The sequence below is a fragment of the Dreissena polymorpha genome, chromosome 2 (assembly GCF_020536995.1).
Source record: "Dreissena polymorpha isolate Duluth1 chromosome 2, UMN_Dpol_1.0, whole genome shotgun sequence".
In the NCBI taxonomy this organism is placed as follows: Eukaryota; Metazoa; Mollusca; class Bivalvia; order Myida; family Dreissenidae; genus Dreissena; species Dreissena polymorpha.
This window is the reverse complement of record NC_068356.1, coordinates 83871371-83897783: the sequence shown is the minus strand read 5'-3', so window position 1 is coordinate 83897783 and position 26413 is coordinate 83871371. Positions and strand designations below refer to the sequence as shown.

The following is a 26413-nucleotide window of genomic DNA, read 5'->3' as shown; positions in this document are numbered from 1 at the left end:
TTTAAAGGAGAACAGACGAATGTCGTCATGTTCTATTGTAAAAGTACAAGGATGCAATTATGCTATTACCGACTTATTTTGGCAATCGCTGATTTCTGCTTGTTTTCATTATACTGTTGAGTGTGCCTTATTGAAACAACTGAACAACGACATGCGTCATTGACCAAAAGTGGCCACACATCCGTAACTACTGCAAAACTTGATTCTATGTCAACTTATATCAAAGCGCTGAAGGCACTGAAGTTGATCACTATTGCATAATTTAAGATACAACTCATTTTTCAAAGTTAATCGCAAGTTTGAAATGAACATACGCCATTCAAATGTATAGAGAGTGTGTCATAACGCACGGGTCGAGATTTGAATTCACTTTTTATCATCCTATTTATTTCATAGAGATAACCTAGACAAAATTACAACAACACGGCCGTTTTTGGACGTTCTGAAAGCATAAAAAGTATGATGAAAATTGTAATAAGAACTAAATATAAAGACAATTTGCAATCACCATCATATTAAATGAATATTGTTGGAATCTCCCTCAGAATATTATTTCATGATGAAAATTCCCTGTACAAAACTTTTGATTTTTGACATCATATACAAATTCAAAATATACAAAACGATTATTGATGAAAATAAATATAAAAAAAATGAATCTACGAGCAATACTTTTTTTTAGTCACAAATTATGTAGTCATAAAGACAGCCCTGTTGACCCGTACTTTGTTACTTATTCATTACTTCTTACCCTAGCAGTTCACACGGTGTCAACAACTCTGACCTAAACATGGGTATAATGCACTAATTAATGCGCTTTTTCGGCATAGCTGTTTTACCCAGCTTTTCGCCTTATATGACTTTTACATAATGCATGAATATTTTCGAATATTTCATAGGCTGATTCGAGATAAAACCTCTGAATTTTGGCTACATCACTTTGTCTGTGCTCAGCGTAAAGGATGTAGCACTGTTCAGTGTAAGGAATTCCGGACTAAACGACACAAATTGTGGCCCAGTTACAATTACGCGTTTAAATCCATCTCGCAGAATTTCAGGGTCAGTACTCGTTCACTTAATCGTCCGGGGAATATATAATTGATTATCAATAAACACAGTTTTGCTTTAAATATGAGAAAACAAACATTACCAAAATAGTATAGTGTCTCGATAAGAGGAAAATCGTTTAATAATCCAACCACAACGTTTGCCGTACTCGGTCAGCACGTCTGGAAATCGTTCATGAACGCCTGGATAGGCTGTCCTTATTTACAAGTTTGCTATTTTGAATTCAATTTGTTTATCGAAAAGCATTAAGCTAAAATGTGCCATATACAATTCGCAATAAGAATTTTAATGACCCTCGTCATGCGAAAATGGGTCTTATTCCATATGCGCCCATCATATATATAGCCCACTCAGCCTGCGTATTTCTAAGTCTGGTCAGAAGATACATAATGAGACCATAACACATTGAGTAATTTTATAGCGAACAGCATAGCCTCTGACCAGACTGTGCAAATGCACATGTTGGGTTTAAGATACGCTGGTCGAAACGCATAAGACCTATTTTCGCATGACGCGGCTATGAAAGTGTGATTTAAATGTGTTGAAAAAAACTGCGTTTAAATCAAATATTTACATACGATATATTTCGATAGTGAAGAAATATACTCATAATAAGGCATGTGAGGACACATATGATGTGCACTCCCGTAGTATAATTTTTATCAACTTACACGTATGTGTGGTTTGACAATGATAACACACTTTTCATGCGGCGAATGTGCGACTTACAAGTAAAAAACACACACACAATAGTTAAACTTTTGTTTTCAATTAATTTATTTCGAAACGTTAATTGCAAACTTTATTTCAAGGTCAGTATTTACGCCGACTACCTTTAAAAAATATTTCTTGTTATATTTAATTGTTTTTAATATTCGGTTTTAGCGATTATAAAGCATTTGTTGAGATTGTCTTTAGTATACCTGTAGTAATTGGTGAACTCATGTTCAACGTTTTATAAATTGAGAACTGTGATTATAAACAAGCTTAACCTTCTATTATTGCATTGTTAGCACCCGTAAATAGAAAAGACCGCCGCTATCTGTTGAGAACAAAAGAACGTTTCCCCGAAATATCAAATTAACGCCGCTGTAGAAGCATGAACGAGGTTACGAAACAGATAATTCTTGTTATATTTATTTGTTTTTCATCCCGGGTTTTTATATTCGGTTTTAGCGATTATGAAGCATTTTTGTTGTTGTCGATCGTATCCCTGAAGTTATTGTTGAACTCATGTTCAAAGTTTCATAGATTGAGAATATAAACAAGCGTAACCTTATACTATTGCGTTGTTTTCCCGAATCTATTAATAGCCTCAGATTATGAATGGGCTGTACTACGTCATTAAGACGCAGTTGATAGTGGACTATTTTAATCATTCATTAATAATCGCTTCCGCGACACGTAAAATACAAGCATTGTTTATTGATTCTTTTCTATATAAGCTCCGTTCAAAAATATTCCGTTTAACACGATATTCACATAATGTTTCCATTGTGAATAAAAATAGTTGAAGAACTCAAACCTCTTGCATAAATCATACAACTCTTTCTCGCGCGGATACGGCAGTAGTGGCGGTTAGTAGGCTTTCCGTAGATAAGCCGAACTGACTTGAAATTTTCGTCAACAACATCAGCTGTTCGCTACGGGAACAACTAAAAATGGGACTTAAATTAACAGTCGACTGCCAGAGAGAAAAAAAGCTGCCCTTTAATTCGACATGCATGTATTGAATGAGTGTGTCCAATATCAAAATTCAATAAAATTATTACCACTGTGCACAGTTTCTTGAAAGCAAATTATCTTAATAATCATTGAAGAGCCTTTATCAAATCTCCAAAATAATCGAACCGACGTCTTGAACTAATCATATATGTAGATGAATATATATCGTTTTTAAATACAGTCAATCACCCTTATTTCAAATATCACAAATCCAAATTCCTCGTACATATGAAGATGCAGATTTGTTTCGGTACCGGCGTTATTTTGCAATAATTACAGATCGTGTATATTCTTATGCCATCGGTTTCGATTGTATGCATAATTTCGTTTCTGAGATACGAATAAATCGGCGATTAATAATTTCCACTATTGCGCATATACATGTTGTATCTTTTAAGATTACTTTCAGACACGACAAAACAAATAGGTTTGTTCCATCTCGTCCATTGCTGAAGGAATTGCTCATTCCAGATATTCTAATCTCAATTTCTGTCCTTCAGATTGGCATCTGTGCGACACGATCCGAAGGAGAGAAAATGACTGAGATGTTTGCCTTTTTTGGCCTGTCATCCGTCCCTGAAGCACGTGTTAATGCCGTTCCGGCAGTCAATTAACGCGACAAATAACGCGAATTGCGCTAAAGTCAAGTGAATATTATAATTTAAGCCCACTTCAGCGATCCGGTGTGTTTACGTATTGCGCAGATAAGCGTCAAGTATCGTTTAGCCTAGATTCGGGAGCAATTGGACGGGTGTTATTGTGGAATCCATAGCGATTTCCCGCTGGTGTTGCTTTCAAATTTTCCTATCCGTAATCCCGCTTGACGTTTGTTTCGAAGGTGTCAACGGTATTAGATTAGCTTAAATTCGGCAAACATGAATAATAAATCAAAATACCGTTTCGGTAGATAAATCGTCGCGGCGAATCTTGACAATTGTGGGAAATTAGTTGCTGATTAATTGCTGAAAAATGTTAACCTTTTCCTCCAAGTGCCTAAAGATGGAACATTTAGCTTTTTGTATTAGCTTCACATCTGTGAAGTGACATTCTTATTAGCTAATATTCCACAACTTTCAATAGCAAATTGTTTGTAAAACAATTTATAACTTTAATAAGTAAGGGCCATTTTCTAACCCACGAACCGCATTCAATGAGCACATTTGTCCACCTAGCGATTAATAGATCCCGGGCTAATCCCCAACATGGAGCATTCTCAAAATTTCAGCCGAAGACAATAGTACTGGTTGTTTTTAAAGAGACCGCCTTCATAGTTTCGAAAAAAGCCTAAAGCTTTCGATGCAACCCACGATTTAATGAATAGTATTAAACTTATTAAACGTACTATTAAAAATAATAAAATTATTATTGTTGTTGTTGTTGTTGTTGTTGCTCTGGTGGTGGTGGTGGTGGGGGCGGCGACGAGGGCGGTGGCGGCGGGGGTGGTGGTGGTGACAGGCGGCGGCGTCGGCGTGGGCGGTGGCGGTGGTGGTGGTGGTGGTGGTGGGGATGGGGTTGGTGAGGTGGTGGTGGTTTTCAATAATATGGAGTAATTTCCTAATGTCATTCTAACGACTTGCACAAAATCAAGCGTCAACCTAATGGAGTCTCATTTCTCTTTGATTTATATTCTATTCTATTCACTCAGAGAGCCAAAAATTAATTACTAGTCCCGTGTTCTTCGCTTGCTCATTTAATTTTTGTGCAAATTAATCTCAATTAATTCTAGTTCAATTATCGTTTATAGAAGTAATGATTTCAATTAAAATGTATCCAATCAGCTATTGATGCCACTTTCCGACTGTTAACTGGATTTTTCAATCAACAAAGGTCAACAGCGACATGCTCAGCCAATCACTGTGCAGCTCTGCCGGGGGCGGGTGCCAATCAAGCGCAAACGCGCGACATCTGCAAATCAGATTGGTCGGTTTATTGAATGCGTCTTCGTTCTCGATACGCTTCAACCCACCGTCAACTTTCTCGATTTCTATTCATCAAGTGATATGTTATTAAGCTGAGATGATCCGGCTATTTACTAAATTGATATGACAGACGAGTGTCTTCCTCAATTGCCAACTTGTGGCGGACGTTTCTCATGAAATTTGACACCTCGAACGGTTCTTAAGTTCGTGCCAATATTGCTTATTTAGGAAATTGTATAAACAATGGACTGATTATCATGATATTGGAAGAAACATTTCAAATAATACCAAACTTGTGCAATACCCGTATGATATTTCGACTTTTATTGTGTGGAATAAGTGAGCACTGCATGATCTAATATTTGTATACATTTAAATCTTATGTTATTTTAGGAAATGATGTTATTACGGTAATTCATTAACAGAAAACAGTTCACGACGCCGACGATAATGAGCAGACAAGGATCTCACTCTTTTTCGATTGACTCTTTGATTTCGCCGACGATGACCTCTAGGATATCGCCAATGACGTACACCACTAATGGCGGTTACATGTTCGTACCACCAACCGGAAATTCAAGTCTTTTTCGCGTCGTCGGCGAACCGCCGGGAGCTGAACTTGCATTCCCGCCGGCGATGATGCAGTTCGCAAACACATTCTCGAGATTTCCGCTTTTTCCGTCCACCAACCCCTATTTTACCGGAAGTATCCACAGCGCGTTCACCAACACCGCTTACGGTTCTTTCTCCCGGATGACCCCGTTTAACGGGGTCACTTCTCATCTTTATGAAAAACTTTCACAAAAGCATGAGTTTGAAGACTCGCCAACGGAAGGTAGCGACGACGACGACGGTCGGCCCAAGGATCTCCGAGTGATGACGTCACGAGGGAAGGACGTTGACATAACGTTGACGGCTGCGACCGCTTCGATGATGAGGACGGTGATAGCGAGGAGTCGTGTACAGGTAACTATTGAATACATTGCGAATGTGATGGGGTTTTTTTCAGTAGCATTTCATACGTATAAGTTAAATATAGACATATATTTAAAACTAGGCATAATTCATGTGCGTAAAGTGTCGTTCCAGATTAGCCTGTGAAGTCTGCAAAAGCTAATCAGGGACGACATTTCCGCTTTTATGTTATTTTTCCATTAAAGGAATTATCTTTTTAGCAAGTACCCTAGCGTAAACGGCAAATGTCGTTCTTAATTAGTCTGTGCATACTGCAAAGGTTAATCTGGAATGACACGTTACGCATATGCATTTAACCCAGTTTCTAAATTAGCAGAAGGCGGCATATAGTCAAACACCATTTTCATATGGCCATTCGGACCATTGATTTGAAAGATTCAATCCAGACGGATATTGTTGCGCATTTAGGTTAACTTAAAAAATATATATTGACGCGTCGCTGCCCAGAATTCACTTCCTTCAGTAACAGTATCTTTCGAATTTTAAGCTACTGTTGTTGTTTGCTTGTCGTTGTTTTTCAAAAATTCATATAAGCATAATAAGTTTTTTATGTATATAGGTTTGGTGTATCACATTGAAACAAAGTTCTTTTTATAACATTACTTAGGGCTCTGGTAACATCCTAAGTTAACTAAATTCTGATTTAATCAATTAAGAACTAAATTATATTATACTTTTAATAAAATTGCGCTGTACGAAGACGTTCGCATTGGATTACTAAAAAGCATATATATAACTTGTGCCGTAAGTATCGAGCTTAACACAGACGAACATAATAAACGCAATAATAATGTCTGTAATTATTATTGATTATCACCATACTATATAAGGTAGCAGGTATGGAAATATGTATGTATGTTTAATTCGTTTATAAAAATGAAACCACTTGTATATTCTATGCAACTTTACAGATTACATTATATACGTTCAGTCATTATGCTATCACGAAGTATGACCGTTACAAAAGGAGACTTGTTGACCAATTACAAACACCTTTATTCTATGTCAAGTGTTTTAAATAGCGTTGACTCGCTTGGTCGTTGTAACCAACGGCCAAAAGTGGTCTACTTTCTGATAACAAAAACTCGGAAAATAAATCAGAGTTTTTGTTAAGAACATTAAATAAATACAGCTCTTAATGATCGTTTACTCGTTGAATGTATTATAAGAATGTTCTGGTTTAAAAAAAGCTTGATGCGAAATATAAACTACTGATTACACGATGTACACGTTTAACTTAACAGGCGTGATGTCCCATGTACAGAAAGTATCCGATAAAAGAATGCACACTTTTAGAACAGTTTCAACAGTTTATTTATACCCAGCACATAGATAAGTGATATGAGTTTACACATATAAAAACATAAAATGCCAACGCTGTGGATCATGTGATATTTGAGAAATGCAAACATATGTGACAATTTAAAACTAATGTACCGGTAATAATACATGTTGATAATACACAATAAATGCACTTTAACTAAATTTATTTTTTATATAGGATGGGGGTTCGTCAGTTGTCTTTTTTAAACACTTTTAAGGAAAATTTTCATTTATTTTAACATATTGCATAGAGCAGTTTCGTTTTTCTCATCCATAAGTAAGTCAAATTGTACACAGTTTACCCTCGTTTGATATTTCTTAAGTAGTTATTTGTTACGTGGCTCAAGATGTGCATTTGAAAATGTAATAGGGTTAGGGTAAGTATTCGTCACCAATTTCATTTAATTTGCAAAGATTACAATTGCGTCCATTGCGGTTTATATTTACTATCCTAATTTTTCTATTGGCAAAAAACTGTTTCACCTTCTAAAATTGACAAATTGTTGCCCATAGAAACAAGCAAAATATCCAGATAGGTTTCATATTTGTGGCATGTTTATATATACGATAATTTAAAGCCTTAGACGAATTGCAAGCTTGAGAGTGTCACGACTGTCTATATTGGTCTTTCAAAGACTGTTCACCAATATGTAGTAACCTACTTCGAAACCATCAAACATTTGGTTCAACTAGATATAACTAAAACCGCATACCCCAGGATTGTTTAAACACAATCTGACCACGTGTAAGCTGGGTATCTATTAACATATTCAGAAAGCATACATCTACCGGTATACAGTAATGACAATTCGTTACGATTAACAACAATATTATTCCAGAAACCAATAACTTGTCTTTTTTCCTCCGTTAATTTTGGAAATCTACCAAGGTCGCCATGCAACATACTATGCGGAGTTGAAGTTTGACATCTAATATGTATTTCATATAATCAGTGTGGACTTTTATCAGCAAGTTCACATCGAAATTTACCCACACTTCACTTACGTGTGTTAAAAAAGGTATAATAGTTTCTTCAAACAATTTAATTGGTAAGTCAAAATTTCTTATTTTCTTTTTCAAACAAAACAGTTCCGTTTTAGCTTGCTTGTTTCTTTGTAGAAGCAAACAATCTATTTTTGGAGAAAATTATTCCTAAATATTTAAAAGAAATATTTTAACAACTTCCATTTGCTCTCCGGTGACTGAGAAAACTCTAATTCTTTTATATTTATTACCAAGAACCATAATGTTACTTTTTAATATTTATCTCAAGTTTCCCGGTTAAAAAATATTGTGAAATTTGTTGAGTACTGAATTTAATTCATGTTCTTCGTTAGCAAATAATACAGTAGCGTCAGCATGCAGAATCACAGCTTATCTAAGATACATATGTAAATTTTGGTCATTTACATGAACACTAATATTGTTATTTGAAAGTAAGTAATTTTCTACATCATTTATGCAAAAAGAAAATTGGACAGGTGAAAAATTATAAGATTTTAACTTGAACAATATTTTGGAACTGGAACTCGCAATTCTGTCTAATTACATACATTCAGTACTGCAAACCGTAAGATATCAGTAATGCAAACCCTTGAGATATACAATACTTTACGCCGTTTAGATATACATTACTCCTAAGCGTTTGGATATACAGTACTGAAAACCGTGAGATATACAGTACTTGAAACCGTGAGATATACAGTACTGGAAACCGTGATATATAAAGTACTGGAGACCGTGAGATATACAATACTGCAAACCGTGAGATATAAAGTACTGGAAACCGTGGGGTATACAATACTGCAAACCGTGAGATATACAGTATAGGAAACCGTGGGGTATACAATACTGCAAATCGTGAGATATACAGTACTGGAAACCTTTCAAGATAAAATTCACCCAAGTGCGTCATAACATGGAAAGAATTAAACAAGAAAGATAAAAGGAACGCTGCATTAAAGCTAAAATATTTACGAACCCACGATGTAGTAAATAAAGCAGTAAAATATTTTAAATCAAGTGACAACAAAAGTAAGTCACTGATGCATATCATATAGTATTCCTTAAGAAACAAACGTCACACAGGGTTTTGTATAAATATATTTTTATGTTATAAAACTATATGAAACTAAATTAATAAAAGGAAAATTAAATAACAATCAAAAGAACCTAAAGTAACAAATAACATACTTATTAAATTAAATGGCAACAAGCAATGTCTAAGTATTTAAGGGTCAAGAAAACCCACGCGCTAGTCATCTTCAGGCGCATCGTGATGCGGTACTAAATTTCCTTCGCTCTCTTGATTTAATCCTAACGATACTTGACTCCTTACAGAGGGTTATTCGACAATAAACCATGACAAAAAGTATGAGTCGCGTTCAGGGAAAAGTGGGCTTAATGCATGTGCGAAAGTGTCGTCCTAGATTAGCCAAGGATCTCCACATAGGCTAATGAGAGACGACACTTTCCGCTTTTATAGAAATTTTCGTTTTATGTAAGTTTCTTCTTCACGCAAATCTGGCTAATATTTGAAGAAACTTTAAGCACATGAATTAAAACCCGTTTTCCCATCACGAGGCTCATTTCTCAAATGAACACATTAGCTGACACGGAAAAGAACATAATGTTACGTTAATCATATTAATAACGCATTTGATATACGTGGGCATTATAATTTAAGTAAAAACATAGCATGAATGTAATAATGTAAATACCTCCAAACACCTATTATAACAGTGATCTTATTAAAACTGGCAACACTTTATGCAACATGAATATTTTATTTAACATTAAAACAGGGAGAATTTAAACATGTACTAATTCTTGAAACTTATAAAATATAATTAACATATACCAATATTTAATATATCATGAAGGAACTATGAAACGGAAAGAAGAACGTTACACAAGTGAGCTTATAAAAAGAAAAGAACCGACAGTTTATTAAGACAAATACATGTGTATATTGTTCAATACATTCATTTTAATGAAAGTAATGTAACGTGTTAATATATCTCTTTTACTAAAAATTAATATATAGTTTCGACATGATATTCGTGAAATTCAATTCATTTTACAATACGGTAACTGCAATAAGTTACTATACTACTATACTACTGTAATAAGAAAAATCAAAACAAAATACAGCAACGACAATGGAGTACCTTAATTAACTATACCAAAAAGAGATGTTTTGTTAAATGACGAAATCAATTATGTAAAGTAGTAAATAGAGCCTTAAATCATATGATAACTGTTAATTTTAAATTATTATGGTATTTATAATAGTATCCCATACGTGCACATGTTTTTTTTACTTATTTGTATACATCGATAATTTTAGATTAAGGCGAAGATGCAAGGATCTGTGAATATTGTTAGATTAATGCATGTGCGTAAAGTGTCGTCCCTGATTAGCCTTCTGTCCGTTGCAATGGAATTTTCAATTTAAAAGAAAACCCAGTTCTGGCGGAAAGTGTCATCTCGTATTATCCTGTGCTATATGGTACGACACTATACGCACATGCATTAAGACCAGTTTTCCCAGAACGAGGCACAATTAAATTATCGTATGGGTCCCTTTGATTACAATATTTATCATTAGTATCGTCACAAAATATTAAGTAACGTTACTCTTAAGTCTCAAAGGGTGGGCGGTCCTTAACCCATTAATGTTAAGCGTCTAGAAAAAAAAAGGCCTTGGCAAACAGCGTAGAACCAGATGAGATGCGGCGTCTCATCAGGGTCTGCGCTGTTTCCTCAGAGGAATTTCTGTAAAAAATATTCTAAATATAATAATTATTATACTAGAAATCCCTTATTTTGGAAATAAATTGATCCAGTTTAGAAGGACTCTTAAGTCTCAAAGGGTGGGCGGTCCTTAACCCATTTATGTTTAGCGTCTAGAAAAAAGGCCTTGGCAAACAGCGTAGAACCAGATTAGATGCGGCGTCTCATCAGGGTCTGCGCTGTTTCCTTAAAGGAATTTATATAAGAAATATTCTTAATATAAAAATAATTATACTAGAAATCCCTAATTTTGGAAATAAATTGATCCAATTTAGAAGGATGGGAGAGTCCACTATGCATTATGGGTTAATTTTCCAAAGAGCACGCGTAAACGTTTGGGTCATACACCCAAGCAGTTTTCACATTCAAAAGATGTTTAAAACATTCTTAACATTTAAACAATAAAACTGCACACACTGTAGACATGAAATTTCATTTTAAACATTCAGTATAGACTATAGAGATTTTAAAATGAAATAAAAATCCGTATTCGTTTAACAATTGTTTCAATTTTAAAACCCGCCATTTTCATTATGTGTTGATAACTTTCAAAGTTTCAATATTTTCTTGCGAACAGTATTTTACTGTTTAATCAATACTTCACAGTTCGTTCTTACATATTACTGTTATCATTTTCATCATATTGCGTAGAATTACGCCTGTTGATTTTAACCTTTTGCAAAATGTTAAATGGATTCAATTTGTTCATTTATTAAACCCCCATATTTAATAGGAATTGCATAAAATGGAAAAGAAATACTTGACAAAAGAATTAAGGCTTAAAATCTTATAGGTGAATATTCTAGCCAGAATGGCTTTTCTTACATATTCTTTTTTTATTTTATCATGTTTTCTTTTCTTCTTTTAACAATGTTGCGAATGGGGTTCCGTTTGATAAAAAATACACGGGTGACTAGATGCCGATTGTTGTCACCCGGGGGTGACTAGAAGCCGATTCATGTCACCCTGTGGTGACATGAAGCCGATTCTATTCACCTGGGGTGACTAGCGTCGGCTTGATGTCACCCCAGGGTGACATGAATCGGCTTCTTGTCATCCCCGGGTGACTTGTTGGCCATTTCAGGTCGACAATGACCCAATGAGCACCACTGACCCCTGGAGTAAAAGACTTTCGCTTAGACCAGTCCGCCATCCGTCGTACAATGACTGATATAATTTATTAATTATATAAGCATTCCTCATAGTATCGCAAAATATATAGAGGTTATTTGATGGATTCGTTGGATTATCGAATTTAATTCACGAGTGATCATTGAAAATAATATGTTCACGAGTGGCGCAGCCACGAGTGAAAATATATATTTTCTATGATCACGAGTTTAAAACAGTGAAATTATCAGTTTTAATTCACTGATATTTCTCTATAAACCACCGGAAAGCATAAAATAACATGACAACAACAGAACTCTCTAAATTATTCAATCGTTTCGCGTTGCAACGCTTTAAAATTTTAGGTTTTTAATCGTCAAAAGATGCACATAATGAATATTTTAGAGCATGGAAAATGTTCAGCATCACTGCTTCCTAACAAATATCCTAACTGCAACCAAAATTTGCAAATATGAAACATTTTCTATTTTTTGTCAATTTACCAAAACATTTAATTCATATTTTCGCAAAGGTTTACTCAAAAACTTGTGGCTGGCATTCTTTGCAAGTCAACATGAGATTATGGATTTTTCCAGTGCCCAGTCTGAACCAAATTTTCTTGCATGAAATATGGTTCTTTCTGTTATACCTAATGATATAATATGACATTTCTGCAGTGAAATAAAAGCAGTGAAAATAAACAAATTGCTATTTTCAGCGATGAAAATAACACATTTTCGGAACTACTTTTTCTATTCTTATATTATCATATCAAGATTTACTTCAAGATTTAAATATATATTTTTTTATCACGAGTGAATTAAAAACGATATTCCATCGAATCCACCAAATTTTCTTTTTATTTTATGCTTTTTTCACCGATTATTTAAATTGTAAAAGAGTTTAACTGGAGAATTGCGCTAGTATAATGACGTCATTTTGTGTATTGAAAAGTATTGAGGCATGCCACGGGAGAAAGGGTAACTTTTCAGCGAAAGGGAAACAGCTGTTAATTATTTTCTTGAAAAAAAGGGCATAAAAGAAACAGAACATTTGTTCGTGTCAGTGTAAGATCGTTTGTTAATTCACTCGTGATCATAGACAAATAATATTTTCTATGATCACTCGTGAAATAACAAACGATCTTACACTGACATGATCGTGATCATAGAAAAAAAATATTTCCAATGATCACTCGTGAAATAACAAACGATCAAACACTGACATGAACAACTATCCTTTATATAATACACAGCATCTTACTAATTTGACTTTGTAATAATAGAATAGTTTAACAAAATTCGGCGAGGTGAATAGAAAAACACAAAACGCAATTAAAGGGACATTTTCACAGATTTTGACATTTATTGAATCTTGTCATTACATGCTCAATATTGATCAATTTACACATTGTATCTAAAAATCTGCAGTAAAAATAATAATAATAATAAAATCGAAGACACAAAAAAGTAACCTTCAACTGGGCTTGAACCACTGACCATGGAGTAAAAAGTCAAACGCTTAGACCACTCGGCCATCCGTGCTTATAAAATGTGTGATGTTTTTTTTTTTACTTTATAAAAGCAATCCTCGTAGTGTTACAAAATATAACGACAACAACACAACTCATCAAATTATTCAAGCGTTTCGCGTTGCAATTATTTTTATCATTTTATAATTATGGTTTTTAAATCGTCAAAAGATGCCAATAACGGATAGTTTAAGGCATGGTAAATGTTCAGGATTACTGTTTCCTCACAAATATCATAACTACAACGAAAATTTGAGAATCTGAAACATTTTTTTTATTTTGTCTATTTATCAAAAGTGAAAAGGTCCATTTAAGTGTATTATTTATTAAATCTGATTTCATAAAAAGCAAATCTTTAAATCGCAATCAACAGCTCTAAGATGTGTAATCGTTTTTAAACAAGAGACGATCAAAATCTTTGTCAAAACCGGTAATTAATGCCGATTAATATTAATTCGGTAAAATAACAAATATCGCAAAAAAAAACTATGTAAGAGAAATGCGAGTCCCTTTGACCCCCCCCCCCCCCCCCGCTTCCCGCAACAGTTCATTAACATTTTTTATAAAAAAAATCAGTTCAATAACCGATAAACAAAATTTTGTGTTTTAACAACATATGCCACCGACTGGTGCTGTGTAGCCCGTTACAAAGGTAGAGATATATTTGTTGATATTGGTGGATGCGAAATGATTAAAATGAAACGAAAAGAAATAAAATTATTATATGAAACAAATGTAAGTAAAAACGACTTGTAATAAGCAGTGTCGGTCTTATATGTATCGATCTGGGAAAACAGGGCTTAATGCATTTGAGTTAAGCTTCGTCCCAGATAAGCCCGTGCAGTCCGAAAAAAAATGTTTTATTAATTACAAATGGTTCTTAAATAAGAGGAAAATCAGGACGATTTTGTGTTAATTTATTCTTTAAAAAATCCATGTTAACAAAATTTGTTTGATACGGTAAAGATAGTGCATGGGGTAACTCACTTATACAACAAAAGCGCACTTGTATCGACGATGCGCTTTATTTTCCATTGTCCACAGTCGTCGACAAAGAACGCGCACATTTTCATAAACTGCTGCGTATCAATTTCAGGACTAAAATCAAGGCATTAACGCTACAATAGCCCGATAATTGAAATATAATGAAATCAGTCACGTGCTGCGCGAAATGACTGATTTGACAACATCTAAAACGTAACCGGTCCTCACTCTAAAATCAACAGCTTTCAGGGGGTTGCGCATTTAGCCCATCCCTGACCCTTAATGGGATAATTAGGCTCACCAAATTGGGGATCGCAAGGTAGGGGGTTGATGGACGGGTTTTGTAGGGTCCTCGCCACCCGCCCTAGTACGGGACACATGACTGAAGTGTCAGATTAGACGCGTGCATTGAGGCGTATAAAGACGGACGTGCTTGATGAAATATTCAGTCAAATTATGTAAAAAATCACACACTCATAATAATCATTAATAACTATAAATAATAATATATTTATAGCAACATAATCATTATTATCATCATCATCATCATTATTATTATTATTATTATTATTATTATTATTATTATTATTATTATTATTATTATTATTATTATTATTATTTATAACCATATTAAATTACAAGTATTGTTATATTTGTTTGATTTGTTTTGTTATGTTAGTGGATCTACATTTTTATGAAATCTGTTTTACGATACGGCAAAAGCACTCCAATCGCCTTTGCTGTAAGTCTGTTCGCGTTTCATGACGTCACTCGGGGATTCTCTCGCTATTTCCGATAAAAAAAAACATAAGAACAACATTGCTTAATTACGTTTGTCGTCTCACAACTCATTTATAGGAACGGCCAGACACCAGAACATTGAAAAAGATCAACGCAAATGTATATTATGTAACCTAAATGACACCTTAAATGTCCGTATTATAATGATGTTAGGTATGCATCAATTAATTCCAAAATATTATAGAATCCGGTCAAATATATTCAAGTTTTTTTAAACTATTTAATAGTTCAAACAAAACTGTATTAAGAAAGCTAGCCATTTTTAGTTTAGAATGCTTTAAAATAAGAGAAAACGACACATATATATGTAGTACAAAATAGTAATACATTTTTTACTAAGAAAATAAGGTCAGAATTATGTAAATATTGCTACATTTATTTATTTACATTCTAGGTCAAACGCATGACAATATCACAATACATAAAAACATAAAAACCTAGTTACACCAATGTCATTCTGACAGCTGTTATTATCAAATAATATGTAAATACTAAAAATAAATTAAATCTATATCTTTAGAACAGTTATAAAAATTAGTTATCTATTGAATTGCTATATCTGATCTATGCATAACCCATTAAGCTAAAAGCTTATTTCCAATGGGGTTCAGAAAAAAGTACGAAAAAAAGATGATCAAGTTGTTTTATGATCTAACTTACACACATATACTTTTGATGTTTTATTGACAGAAAACGTGTGAATTACCTAGCGTTTTGTCTCAACCCGACAACTAAACCAATGTTAACAAAAAAATGGATAACATTACCAAATATAAGGCTTAACTAAATAAATATTATTACAAATATGGAAACATTTAAATTCAAATAGTATGTATCACAGATTCCAATTGTTTCTATATCTCAGTCATATTCTTATATCAATAATACATAAATATGTCCTCACTTCTCTCAGTTTGTCTGTCTTGTAGATGTTTCTTAACCATTCTTTTGAATATGTCAATATTTTCCACTTGTTGAATGTCCTCTAGAAGGGAATACCAGTCTGTAGACCCAGAGTATTTGAACGTCGTTTTGAAATAAGCATTTGTCACAGTTGGTATTATGAAATTACTTTTACCAGATCTTGATGATTTTTCAAAGTTCTTGCTGAGATATTGAGGACATTTTCCATAGTAAATTTTATGCATATGACTTTATTTAAGTTGTTTCACTCTGTTTTCCACGTTTAACATTTTCAATTGTACATAATCATCATTGGTAATTGAGGTTCTTGGTTCGTAATCTTTAATAAATCTGATAATTTTATTTTGCATAATTTGTAATTTTTCGTTTGGGCTTTATTTAAACTATGGAACCAAGATGAACAATAATAATCAAAATGACATTGTAAAAGACCTGAACTGAAAAGTTTTCTAGAATTAAAATTTAAACAAGTTTTGTGTCTGTATAAAAAATGTATATTTGCATTTACTTTAGAAACGAGGTTATTTACAATATTATCACCAGAAAGAGCATCTGAAGGCCCAAAGACTTAACCTTTTTAACATTTTCTATCGTATGGCCATTACAATTTACTGGAGACACTTTCAGTTTGCTTACTTTTCGTATTGGCCCAAACATAGTATACTCTGTTTTGCCGAAGTGTAGTGACAACTTGCTATCCACTAGCCATTCAGAACAACATTCTAAAACATGACCAAGCTTTTGGGATATAAAACAGGATCTTTATGACTAAATAAAAGTGTACTATCGTTAGCGTATAAATGAAATTTTATGCACACATAAAAGGTTTTATGAATCGTACTTGGTTCTAAGTCTGCTCTTTCTAAAATTTTAGAAGTTACACTAAGTATACTGACTGCCCTATACTTTCCAACATCTGACTTACTATCTTTCTTGTGCAAAGGCTTAATCCTAGCTTTTTTAAAGTCACCCGGAACACATCCTTCAGATATAAACAAGTTAACAATAAAACAAATTGGAATTTTCAAAATATCTGCCCCATCCTCAAGGAACCTAGCTGAGATACCATCCAGACCCGTACTCTTACCGGCATTCAAATTATTAAGTTCGTTAAAAACAAAATTCTCTGTAACATGATGGGGTTGCAGTTCCTTTTAATAAGGGTTCATTGTTTTGTAAAAAATGTCCTATGCTTCCGACTTTAAGGCATACTTTTGTGTTGCGACTGGTAGTTTTTGTACCAAAATTGTAGCAATACTGGTAAACAAAGTCCTTTGTAAAACTATATGTATAACACTGTGTGATCACTATGTATTAACCCCATCCATGTGACATTCTCACGAAATATGTTCACGAAATATGTTTATCTCGTGTTCATTAACTGTTCTTTAAAATGATGTGTGTTTTTGTGTGTACTTTAACGCATGCTGTTATTTATATCTATATTAACGACGATGAGCTTCACATGTTTAAATAAAAAAATAAACTATTCTGTTCTGTTCTGATATTACATTACCATTAAATGTCATATTTTGCAGGCGAGTCCATTTGTGACGAAAGCGTTGACCTCTCTCCAGACGATCACAACGAAACGGACAAAGTGACCGATTCGGACAAAAAGGGCAACGAAAATTCACCGAACAAGTCCCAAAAAATTGCCCTTCCTTCCGGAAAGACTCGCCGACGAAGAACAGCTTTTACTTCTGAACAATTACTCGAACTTGAAAAAGAATTCCATAGTAAGAAATATTTATCACTTACCGAGCGTTCGCAAATTGCGCATGCGCTGAAACTAAGTGAGGTTCAGGTCAAAATATGGTTTCAAAATCGGCGCGCAAAATGGAAGCGCGTGAAAGCTGGGCTTGTTCACGGAAGGTCTCATTCGGACAATGCAAATAAGCCAAAGATTGTGGTGCCAATCCCAGTTCACGTGAACCGGCTCGCCATTCGGAGTCAGCATCAGCAGTACGAGAAAGCAGTTCGGAGTTCAGTTTATCAGTAGATCTTCTAACAGTTCCATATTGCTTCTTTGACCGGTTATAATTATGCTCCTTTAAATAAATGCAATTCTTTCAGCTAGAGAGATGGTAAACGGTGATCGTGTTAGGATATTTAGACCGAAAGCGATATGGGAACAAGAACTGATCTGGTGATGTGTCCCACGGAGCATTCGATACGCCTATAGTATCTCTACGGATGGGAATTTATTTAAGACAAAATTGGATTTAGGTTTTGGAATAAGACACAAACGATTAAAGTCCGATTCATTAGAGTAAGCACGCAGACGTCCACTCAGTCCCTCATTCATTGGTATGATGTTAAGTAATGATGGCATACAATAATTTTGGATTGTGTTTCAATCCCTTTTCCCTGTGCACGTGAGTTTGGTCGGTGGTCACCACTCCGGACAGGTAGATTTCCTCTGGATACTCCGGCTTTTTCCCACAGATTAAGGCCACTCAAATATTGCATGCCTTTCAATGAAATATAAATAGCTGGAAACTGCAACTTTATTTCAAGATAAGTCTCATCTTGCGCGAGTCTAGTGACTTATAAGCCAGGAACGCTGTGGCACACTCTGTGTCCTCAAATAATGCTGCCTCAATCACGGACGGACCTTATAAACTTTGAAATAGACGCAAGGGCGCACATACAACTACAACGTTATATAACTGATATAGCTGATTAGTTTAGATTGCAGGAATGTTGCGTTGATGTTGTTCAATGACGACACGAAACTGAACGATAAACGGTGGCATGAGCCTAAAGTGTCGTCCCAGATAAACATGTGTAAACTGGATTTTCGCTCTGAATGGGCTTCATTTTAACGAAAAATACCATGACAGCGTGTCAACCCTGATAAGCCTATGCGGACTGCACAGGCTTATAATGGACAGCATTTTACGAACATGCATTAAGTCCGATTTTCCCAGATTGAGCCTCACATTTATCTGAAATACACTAAAAGAGCAGTGCGGAGTTGTTGGTTGCAACATCCGTGACATCCACTGTGCAATCTTTTACAGCATTCGGCTTTTTTAGTCTTTTAGAGAATGTTTATGATTTTTTTATGTCTTTCTTTCGACCCCAGTCGGAGCTCAAGTCTAGAATTTTTTATATTAAAATAAGTCTATATTCCGTAAACATATTTGCATTTGCGATGTGTTTTTATGTTGTGTAAAAAAGTATTTTGTTGTATTGTTCAATTGACACGGGAAATTACTTTTTTTTTAATAATTGCATAACTGGCTTTGTATTTATACTTGAATTGAGTTTTCTATAAAGGAACTTAGGTATTTTTGTCTCTAATTAAAGTTTCTGCTTACTAATTTCATAATAATTTCACACAAAAATGTGCCTCGTGCAATCACCTACCACAGTATATTTTTAAGCATCTCCATCGGGAGGGGGTGGGGCGGCTTAAAAAATATTTATGTTTTAGTTAAGTTTACATGTTTATTATTAGTTGTCACCACTTAACATAAAACACATGCTAACATGCTAGAACATATTAACGCGTCATTAAATGGTGCCTAAAACGTAGGCGAGTAACCCAGTGCTTTATTGTCTATTTCTGCATTTGTTGTAATGATGGCATCGATTTTGGGCACAATCAGTTCTTTATATACCATAAAATGGCTTACATTAATTGTTGTAACTTATGTCGACCATTATTGTATAGTACATGCTGTTGATAATTTTAAAATAAAATGTTAGACGCTCGACGCCCTGTTTCGTATAGTTTAGTTTGTCCCACTGATTGTTGCTGATCATAAACAAGACGATGCTGGCGATAAATCAAATGACACCTGTCCAAATGAGGTCAAGATCAAAGTGCGGCTCGGTGCATGTTAAACATATGAATATATATTAAGTGCGATAGTAAAAGCCGTTGTTACTAGGCGAAACGGCATCAGGTTTACCAAGAATTAGCCAATTTCAATTCGTCCAGTCAAGGTTATGAGAAAATATTTGATGAAGAATTTTTGCCAATATGTTCCACGACATTATTCCCTCAGACTCGATCTGAGAAAACCGGGCTTAATGCACGTGCGTTAGTTTCGTTCCAGATTAGCCCGTGAAGTCCGCACAGGCTAATCTGGGACGAAACTTCCCGATTTAACTGGATTTCCGGCGATTAGACTCTTTAAAACAAAACCTCCATAAAGCGGAAAGTGTCGCCCCTCATTTGACTGTGCGGACTACACAGGCTAATCTGGGACTACACTACGCACATGCATTAAGCCCCGTTTTCCCACAGCGAGGCTCAGATAGTGTATAGTCAAGTATACATTTCACGATGCATATTATTTTTACTTAGCAGAAGCGATATTTCGATATCTTCACTATGACAGATGTATATCCTTTCATATACTAGATAGTAAATGACGCAAAGTTAAGGTAATGAACACATGTGAACACTCGTTGTTTTAATTTAATTCTTTAATTTTAGTTGCAGACATAATTGGTGATATATGTACAGGAAGCACTCACCCATTTAGAAAAGAGGCAATCAAAAAAGAAATTCCACAACAGAAAATGTGATATGCTGCCACTGTTAAATTGTTAACATAGTGAAGAGATATAAACATATTTTTAAAACCTTCAATTAGAAAATAGCAGTACATATCTAAACGCTCACTGTATAAATATACAGGAAATTCATTAATATAAATGTACAATACATGACAGTTTGGATCCAGATGAGACGCCACATATTGAATTTTGTCAATGATGTTATATCATGTATTCAAAGTGGATGCTATAATTTCCAAAACCGAAAAAGGGGATAATCTTGGGCATTGCATTTAAAGGAGACAAATAGCTACAAAAGCTTTTGTGATTGTTCAGCAATTGCTAAGATGTACATGCTTTAAGCTTAATCTGTAGGAATTTTTGTATCTGTCACTTGATCTAATGACATGTACTATGATTTGTAACGCAGAAATCACACAGACAAATTCTTGATATGAAAAACTCACCAAAACTTCGCAAGTAGGTAGAACAAACACAAACTAAAAGTAACTGGCAACAAATGAATGTTACAATATATCTCATTAAGAAGGGGGTCTTAAGGGGCAAGAAAGAAACAAGAAGAATGGCTGCCAATCAAAGATGCTGCATTGATGTCTACAGAATACAACCTTGTACTTGCCAAAAGCATTCGAAACTACCCAAAGGCTAATTAGGGGCGACCTTTTCTGCTTTTATGGAAGTACGTGTATCTTCCTTTCAAAGATCTGGGACGTCACTTTACTTACATGCATACAGTCTGGTTTGCCCAGGATGAGGCTAATACTATTTGAAATCATATCACATATCTCAAATATGTGTCGTGTTCTGAGAAAACAAGGCATAATGCATGTGCGTAAAGTGTCGTCCCAGATTAGCCTGTGCAGTCCGCACAGGCTAATCAGGGACAACACTTTCCGCTTAAACTAGATTTTCGGTAAAAAGGGACTTCCTTTAAACGAAAAATACCATTAAAGCGGAAAGTGTCGTCCCTGATTAGCCTGTCCGGACTGCACAGGCTAATCTGGGACAACACTTTACGCACATGCATTTTGCCCAATTTTCACATGTCTCAAATATAATCACGTAACCATAACTGTTCGAAAGGCTTTGAGACTAAAGAGTGATGTAGTAACAATTTTCACAGGAGTGTCTTAAAAAAATATCTAAAATGGCTTATGAGAACATAGCTTGAGAAGAATTATTTTTCACTGAAAAATGTATCTCAGATTGATTTTAAGAAATGTTATTTATTTATTCTTTGCATTCAAATTTGAATGCATCATCATAATTTTCAAAAATCTTTTAAGATATAATTGTGATTTATGCATACACAATTTTGTATGCGTATTCTCGATTAATAATATAAAATGACAATGTATTCCTTTACATGTTCTGCTAAGTATATCACCATACATACGCCCCTGTCTCTGGAAAACCAGGCTTAAACCAAAAAGGCTCATCAGGGACAACACTTTCCACCTTTATGTTAATTTTCAATAAAAGGAAGCATTTTTCTAAACAAAAATCCAGTCTAGGCGGAAAGTTTTGTACATTATTAGCCTGTGCCGACTGCACAGGCTAATCTAGAACAACGCATTATGCATTAAGCCCAGTTTTCCCAGATTGGGGCTCATATACTTGCAAATTGGAATGACCCAAACTAAGTATTCAATACAGTGGACAAAAAGTACAAAGAGAAAAAAGTCTTCCATTATCGAAAATTATATTATAACCAACCTTTAACTATATAACAGGGACATTGAGGTGTTTATAACAAAACAAGGCCAATCACACATTCACAGAGTTCACATGATCAATAATTTATACTATTATCATATAATTAATGGCATACATTCACTAATTTGAAGCTGCAATTAAAATATAACCATGCAACTTATAATACAATAGCAAACAAATATGCTTTCTTCATATATGTTCCATTTCAAACTTCATATCTTATTCACGCTATTTTCTTCCTTTTAGATCACTAAAGCTCTAAGCTGCATTCTTGAAGTGTATTTCATAAATTGTGCAAGGGTTTCATGTCTGGCACAGCACAGCTAAATAAAACACACTAGTAACAATAGAATCAAAACCTTAAGGAAAAGATAAACAGCACCTTAATACATAACAACATGTAGAAAACATACACAAATATTTGCAATCATTCAGTGCTATTGATAGGAAGTGTAATCTAACTGAAATGAGGCATCATGTGATTTTGTTAGCAACAATTTACAAATTGGAAGAGAAAAGGCAACAAGAGATGTGTTTGTCAGAAACACAATGCCCCCTTCTGCGCCGCTTTGAAGAAATACATTTGACCTTAAAGGTTGACCTTGACCGTTCACCACTCAAAATGTGCAGCTCAACAAGTAAGGAAGAGATTGAATGGAGGAATGATTTTTATTTTTTTTTTACCTTGAAGGATGACAATGACCTTTCACCACTCAAAATGAGCAGCTCCATGAAATACACATGCATGCCAAATATGAAGTTGATGTGTTCAATATTAAAAAAAGTTGTGATTTTTTATTTATTTTTTGACCTTGAAGGATGACTTTGACCTTGACCTTCCACCACTCAAAATGTGCAGCTCCATGAGATACACATGCATTCCAAATATGAAGTTGCTATCTTCAATATTGCAAAAGTTATGGCAAATGTTAAAGTTTGACCAAACCAACAGACCAACGTACAGACCAACAGACAGGGCAAAAACAATATGTCCCCTACTATAGTGGTGGGGGACATAAAAATACAATGATATTTGACCTTTGACCTTAAAGCATGACCTTGACCTTGACTTTTCACCGCTCAAAATGAGCAGCTCCATAAGATACACATGCATGGTAAATATCAAGTTGCTATGTTCAATATTGCAAAAGTTATCAAACCAAGGTAAAAGTTTTGGACAGAATGACAGTAAGACAGGACAAAAACAATATACCCCCTATCTATCGATATGGGGGCATAAAAAAGAACAATGCAGTTTATTCAGATCTGTAACAGTGAAAACTCAGTAAGTTAAAGCAATATGAAATTGTTAAGTTTCAAGTATGCACATCTTTAAAACTCTCACGAAATCCGAAAAAAACAAAAAGAACAATCATAAAGAACATGTATATAAATCCATATGTAGAATTCAATGCAAGTGCAATTAAATTATACTGCAAACATAACTATGTTCAACTAATATTTGAAAGGAAGATAATCCATCGACCCGACTGATATAGTTAAGAGAACTATGCAGTCTAGGTAAACAGACGGTGAAATCAGTGAATCAAACATTGGTGAAAAGAAAACAAAACTTAACAACAATAACAACTCAAAAATTACATGTGGTCCGTGCTCTGTGAAAAAGGGATTCATGCATGTGCGTAAAGTGTCATCCCAGATAAGCCAGTGCAGTCTGCACCTCTGCATCTCTCACGATACTTTCCGCTTTTAGGTTATTTTTCCTTTAAAGCAAGTCTCTTCGTTGCAAAAATCAAGTTTAGGCAGAAAGTGTCGTCGCTGAAGAGCCTGTGCTGACTGCACAGGCTAATCTGTGACAACACTTTACACACATGCATTAAACCCCATTTTCACAGAGCACGGCTTATTTCAAATATCGTTTCATGGTCAGAAGCAATATACAACAGAAAAACGTGCCTGTCATTTTCTCAAGCCGAAAGTTACAATGCTACAAGTAAACTTTCTATATATCTGTTTCATACTTCTATAATAATGCCACCTATTTCAAAGTATCATTACCCATCAAAATCTGAGATTTGCCCATTTATATAATATCATTCGAGTAAATTTTCTTTTCAGTCTATTTACTATCGCAAATACCATATGAACAGTCAAAGGTGTTCATGAAATATTGCATAAAAATATAGTTGGTCATTTTTAAAGAGCTAAATTGAATACATTGACATCATTAAATAAATAAAAAAACATTAGTAATACGTTGTGACATTGTTATTAATTAGTCCACACATTACACATTACTAAAACTAATTAACTAACAACTAAAAAAAATAACATAATTATTTTATACTGTTAAGTGGCCCAGTCAATACCTATTAATGTAAGCACAAAGTGTTTCCAACTGAGATTTAACCATAAAACACTATTCTATGCCAAATAAACTACAGAGATATTACAGGTATAATCCATTTTAAAATTAAGATTGATAAGAAGTAAGGATAAAGGATAAAAACTGATGAAAAACAAAACCAAAACAAAGAGTTTAATCACATAGTTAAAGCACACTTGTTTATATCTAAGCTTACTTATATCTTTTAAAAACAGCCTTTCATTTGCATGACAAACCATAGAATCAATACAACTATTTTACTCTGTATGGTTCAGTTCCATTTGAAACATGGTAATCGGTCATAATACAGTTCTTCAACGTGTTCAATCGAACCAGTAACAATATATGTATAGATTACACAACACCCTGTAACACCAAATAAAACATCAGCAAATACCCACCATGCAGTGTTCCATTGGATTTGCTTAAATTAGACGCAATCAAGTTATTCAACTGAACTGACCAACTGAGACAGTTCTAAGACCCAATGGGACTATGTTGTATACCATTACGCTTTCATATAAATAAACATATTACATGTTAATATTCTTAATTTGTTTAGAAGACTTATTGATTGTTTTGCTGCAATTAAAAGTAAGTTGTATCAAATCATTTGATGATAAATTGTTGAGATTGTTGTTAGAAATTCCACTTAAAAGGGGAAAAGAGCTGAATTTAAGCCTCATAATGATCCTACAAAAGCGCACCAAAAATCAAGTAACAAAATGTGAAGTGAGCAAAAATATTTCAACTAAATACCTTCCAGGGTAGCTAAGTAAATCTTCCATAGAAAAAAAAGTTAAAAAAATATATCACTGTTTCTATTCAATGTTTTCTGAATCCAAAACAAAGGGGCTAATTTCAACCATAATGACTGCTACATCCCACTAAGTTGAAGCCTCAGATATAGGGTTGCGGAACTTGGGTAGACACAGTCCTAACTTGCTCTCCATTCCGTCAAAGGTGGCTAGAGCCATGCGGAAGCCACCTATATGGTCCGGATTGCGGGACAACTGTTCTTGCAGATGTGTGGGTTTAGCTGCCGAGCCCTCGGGTCGTCTGAAATTGTGGAAAACCAATGAGCCTCATTCATGGGAAAACTGGGCTTAATGCATGTGTGTAAAGTGCTTCCACAGATTAACATGTGCAGTGTGCACAGGCACATCATGTACAACATTTTCTGCTTTAATTGGATTTTGGCTAAGAATAGACATCCTTTGAAGGCAAATACCATAAAAGCGGAAAGTGTTGTTTCTGACTAGCCTGTGCAGACTGCACAGGCTAATCTGAGACTACAAATTATGCAAATTCTTGAAGCCTGGTAACTGGGTAATTCATTTTTGGATAAAGATGATATATATTGTGATTACCTTCCACCAAAGTCGTAGTAGAAAGTTCGTTGAAGCAGTTCATACGTAAGCAACGTTACACCAAACTGAGGGGCAGAACGGAACACTCGTGCTGAAATAGGCCAATCATAAAGTCATACTGCTTCAAACAAGAAAAGAACTTATCATATACCCAGCGTTTTCTTATCATACTATTAACTAGTAACCAGACCACTTTTTTATTTCAAACTTAATCCTTTCCCACTAAGACACGTATTTTGATGCATTTTTAGTCTCTTAGAAAGTTAAATTTAATATAAGATCTTTCTTG

The 26413-nt window shown here is 34.5% G+C and overlaps 2 protein-coding genes across 3 annotated transcripts in view; one reads left to right on the top strand and one right to left on the bottom strand.

Annotated features, from left to right (window-relative positions):
- Nucleotides 1-4780: 4780 nt before the first annotated feature.
- Nucleotides 4781-17840, top strand: LOC127867869 (uncharacterized). The gene is made up of 2 exons (XM_052409376.1): nucleotides 4781-5678; nucleotides 17694-17840. The coding sequence occupies exons 1-2, from the start codon at nucleotides 5163-5165 to the stop codon at nucleotides 17757-17759; spliced, it is 582 nt and encodes a 193-aa protein (XP_052265336.1). The 5' UTR covers nucleotides 4781-5162; the 3' UTR covers nucleotides 17760-17840.
- A 2736-nt stretch (nucleotides 17841-20576) lies between these two features.
- The window catches only part of LOC127867864 (electrogenic aspartate/glutamate antiporter SLC25A13, mitochondrial-like), a 30789-nt gene continuing 24952 nt past the window's right edge, over nucleotides 20577-26413 (bottom strand). For both annotated transcript variants that reach the window (XM_052409362.1, XM_052409363.1), the window contains 2 exons: nucleotides 26125-26215; nucleotides 20577-25813 (listed from right to left, as the gene is read on the bottom strand). In XM_052409362.1, the coding sequence (XP_052265322.1) occupies nucleotides 25642-25813; nucleotides 26125-26215 (263 nt within the window). In that variant the 3' untranslated portion in view covers nucleotides 20577-25641. The remainder of the gene's footprint in view (nucleotides 25814-26124; nucleotides 26216-26413) is intronic.

What these genes read in the sequence shown, in the direction of transcription:
- LOC127867869 (XM_052409376.1), top strand. Translation starts at nt 5,163, where the DNA reads ATGAGCAGACAAGGATCTCACTCTTTTTCGATTGACTCTTTGATTTCG. An exon ending in TAGCGAGGAGTCGTGTACAG is followed by an intron (nt 5,679 to 17,693) that starts GTAACTATTGAA and finishes CATATTTTGCAG; the next exon opens with GCGAGTCCATTTGTGACGAA.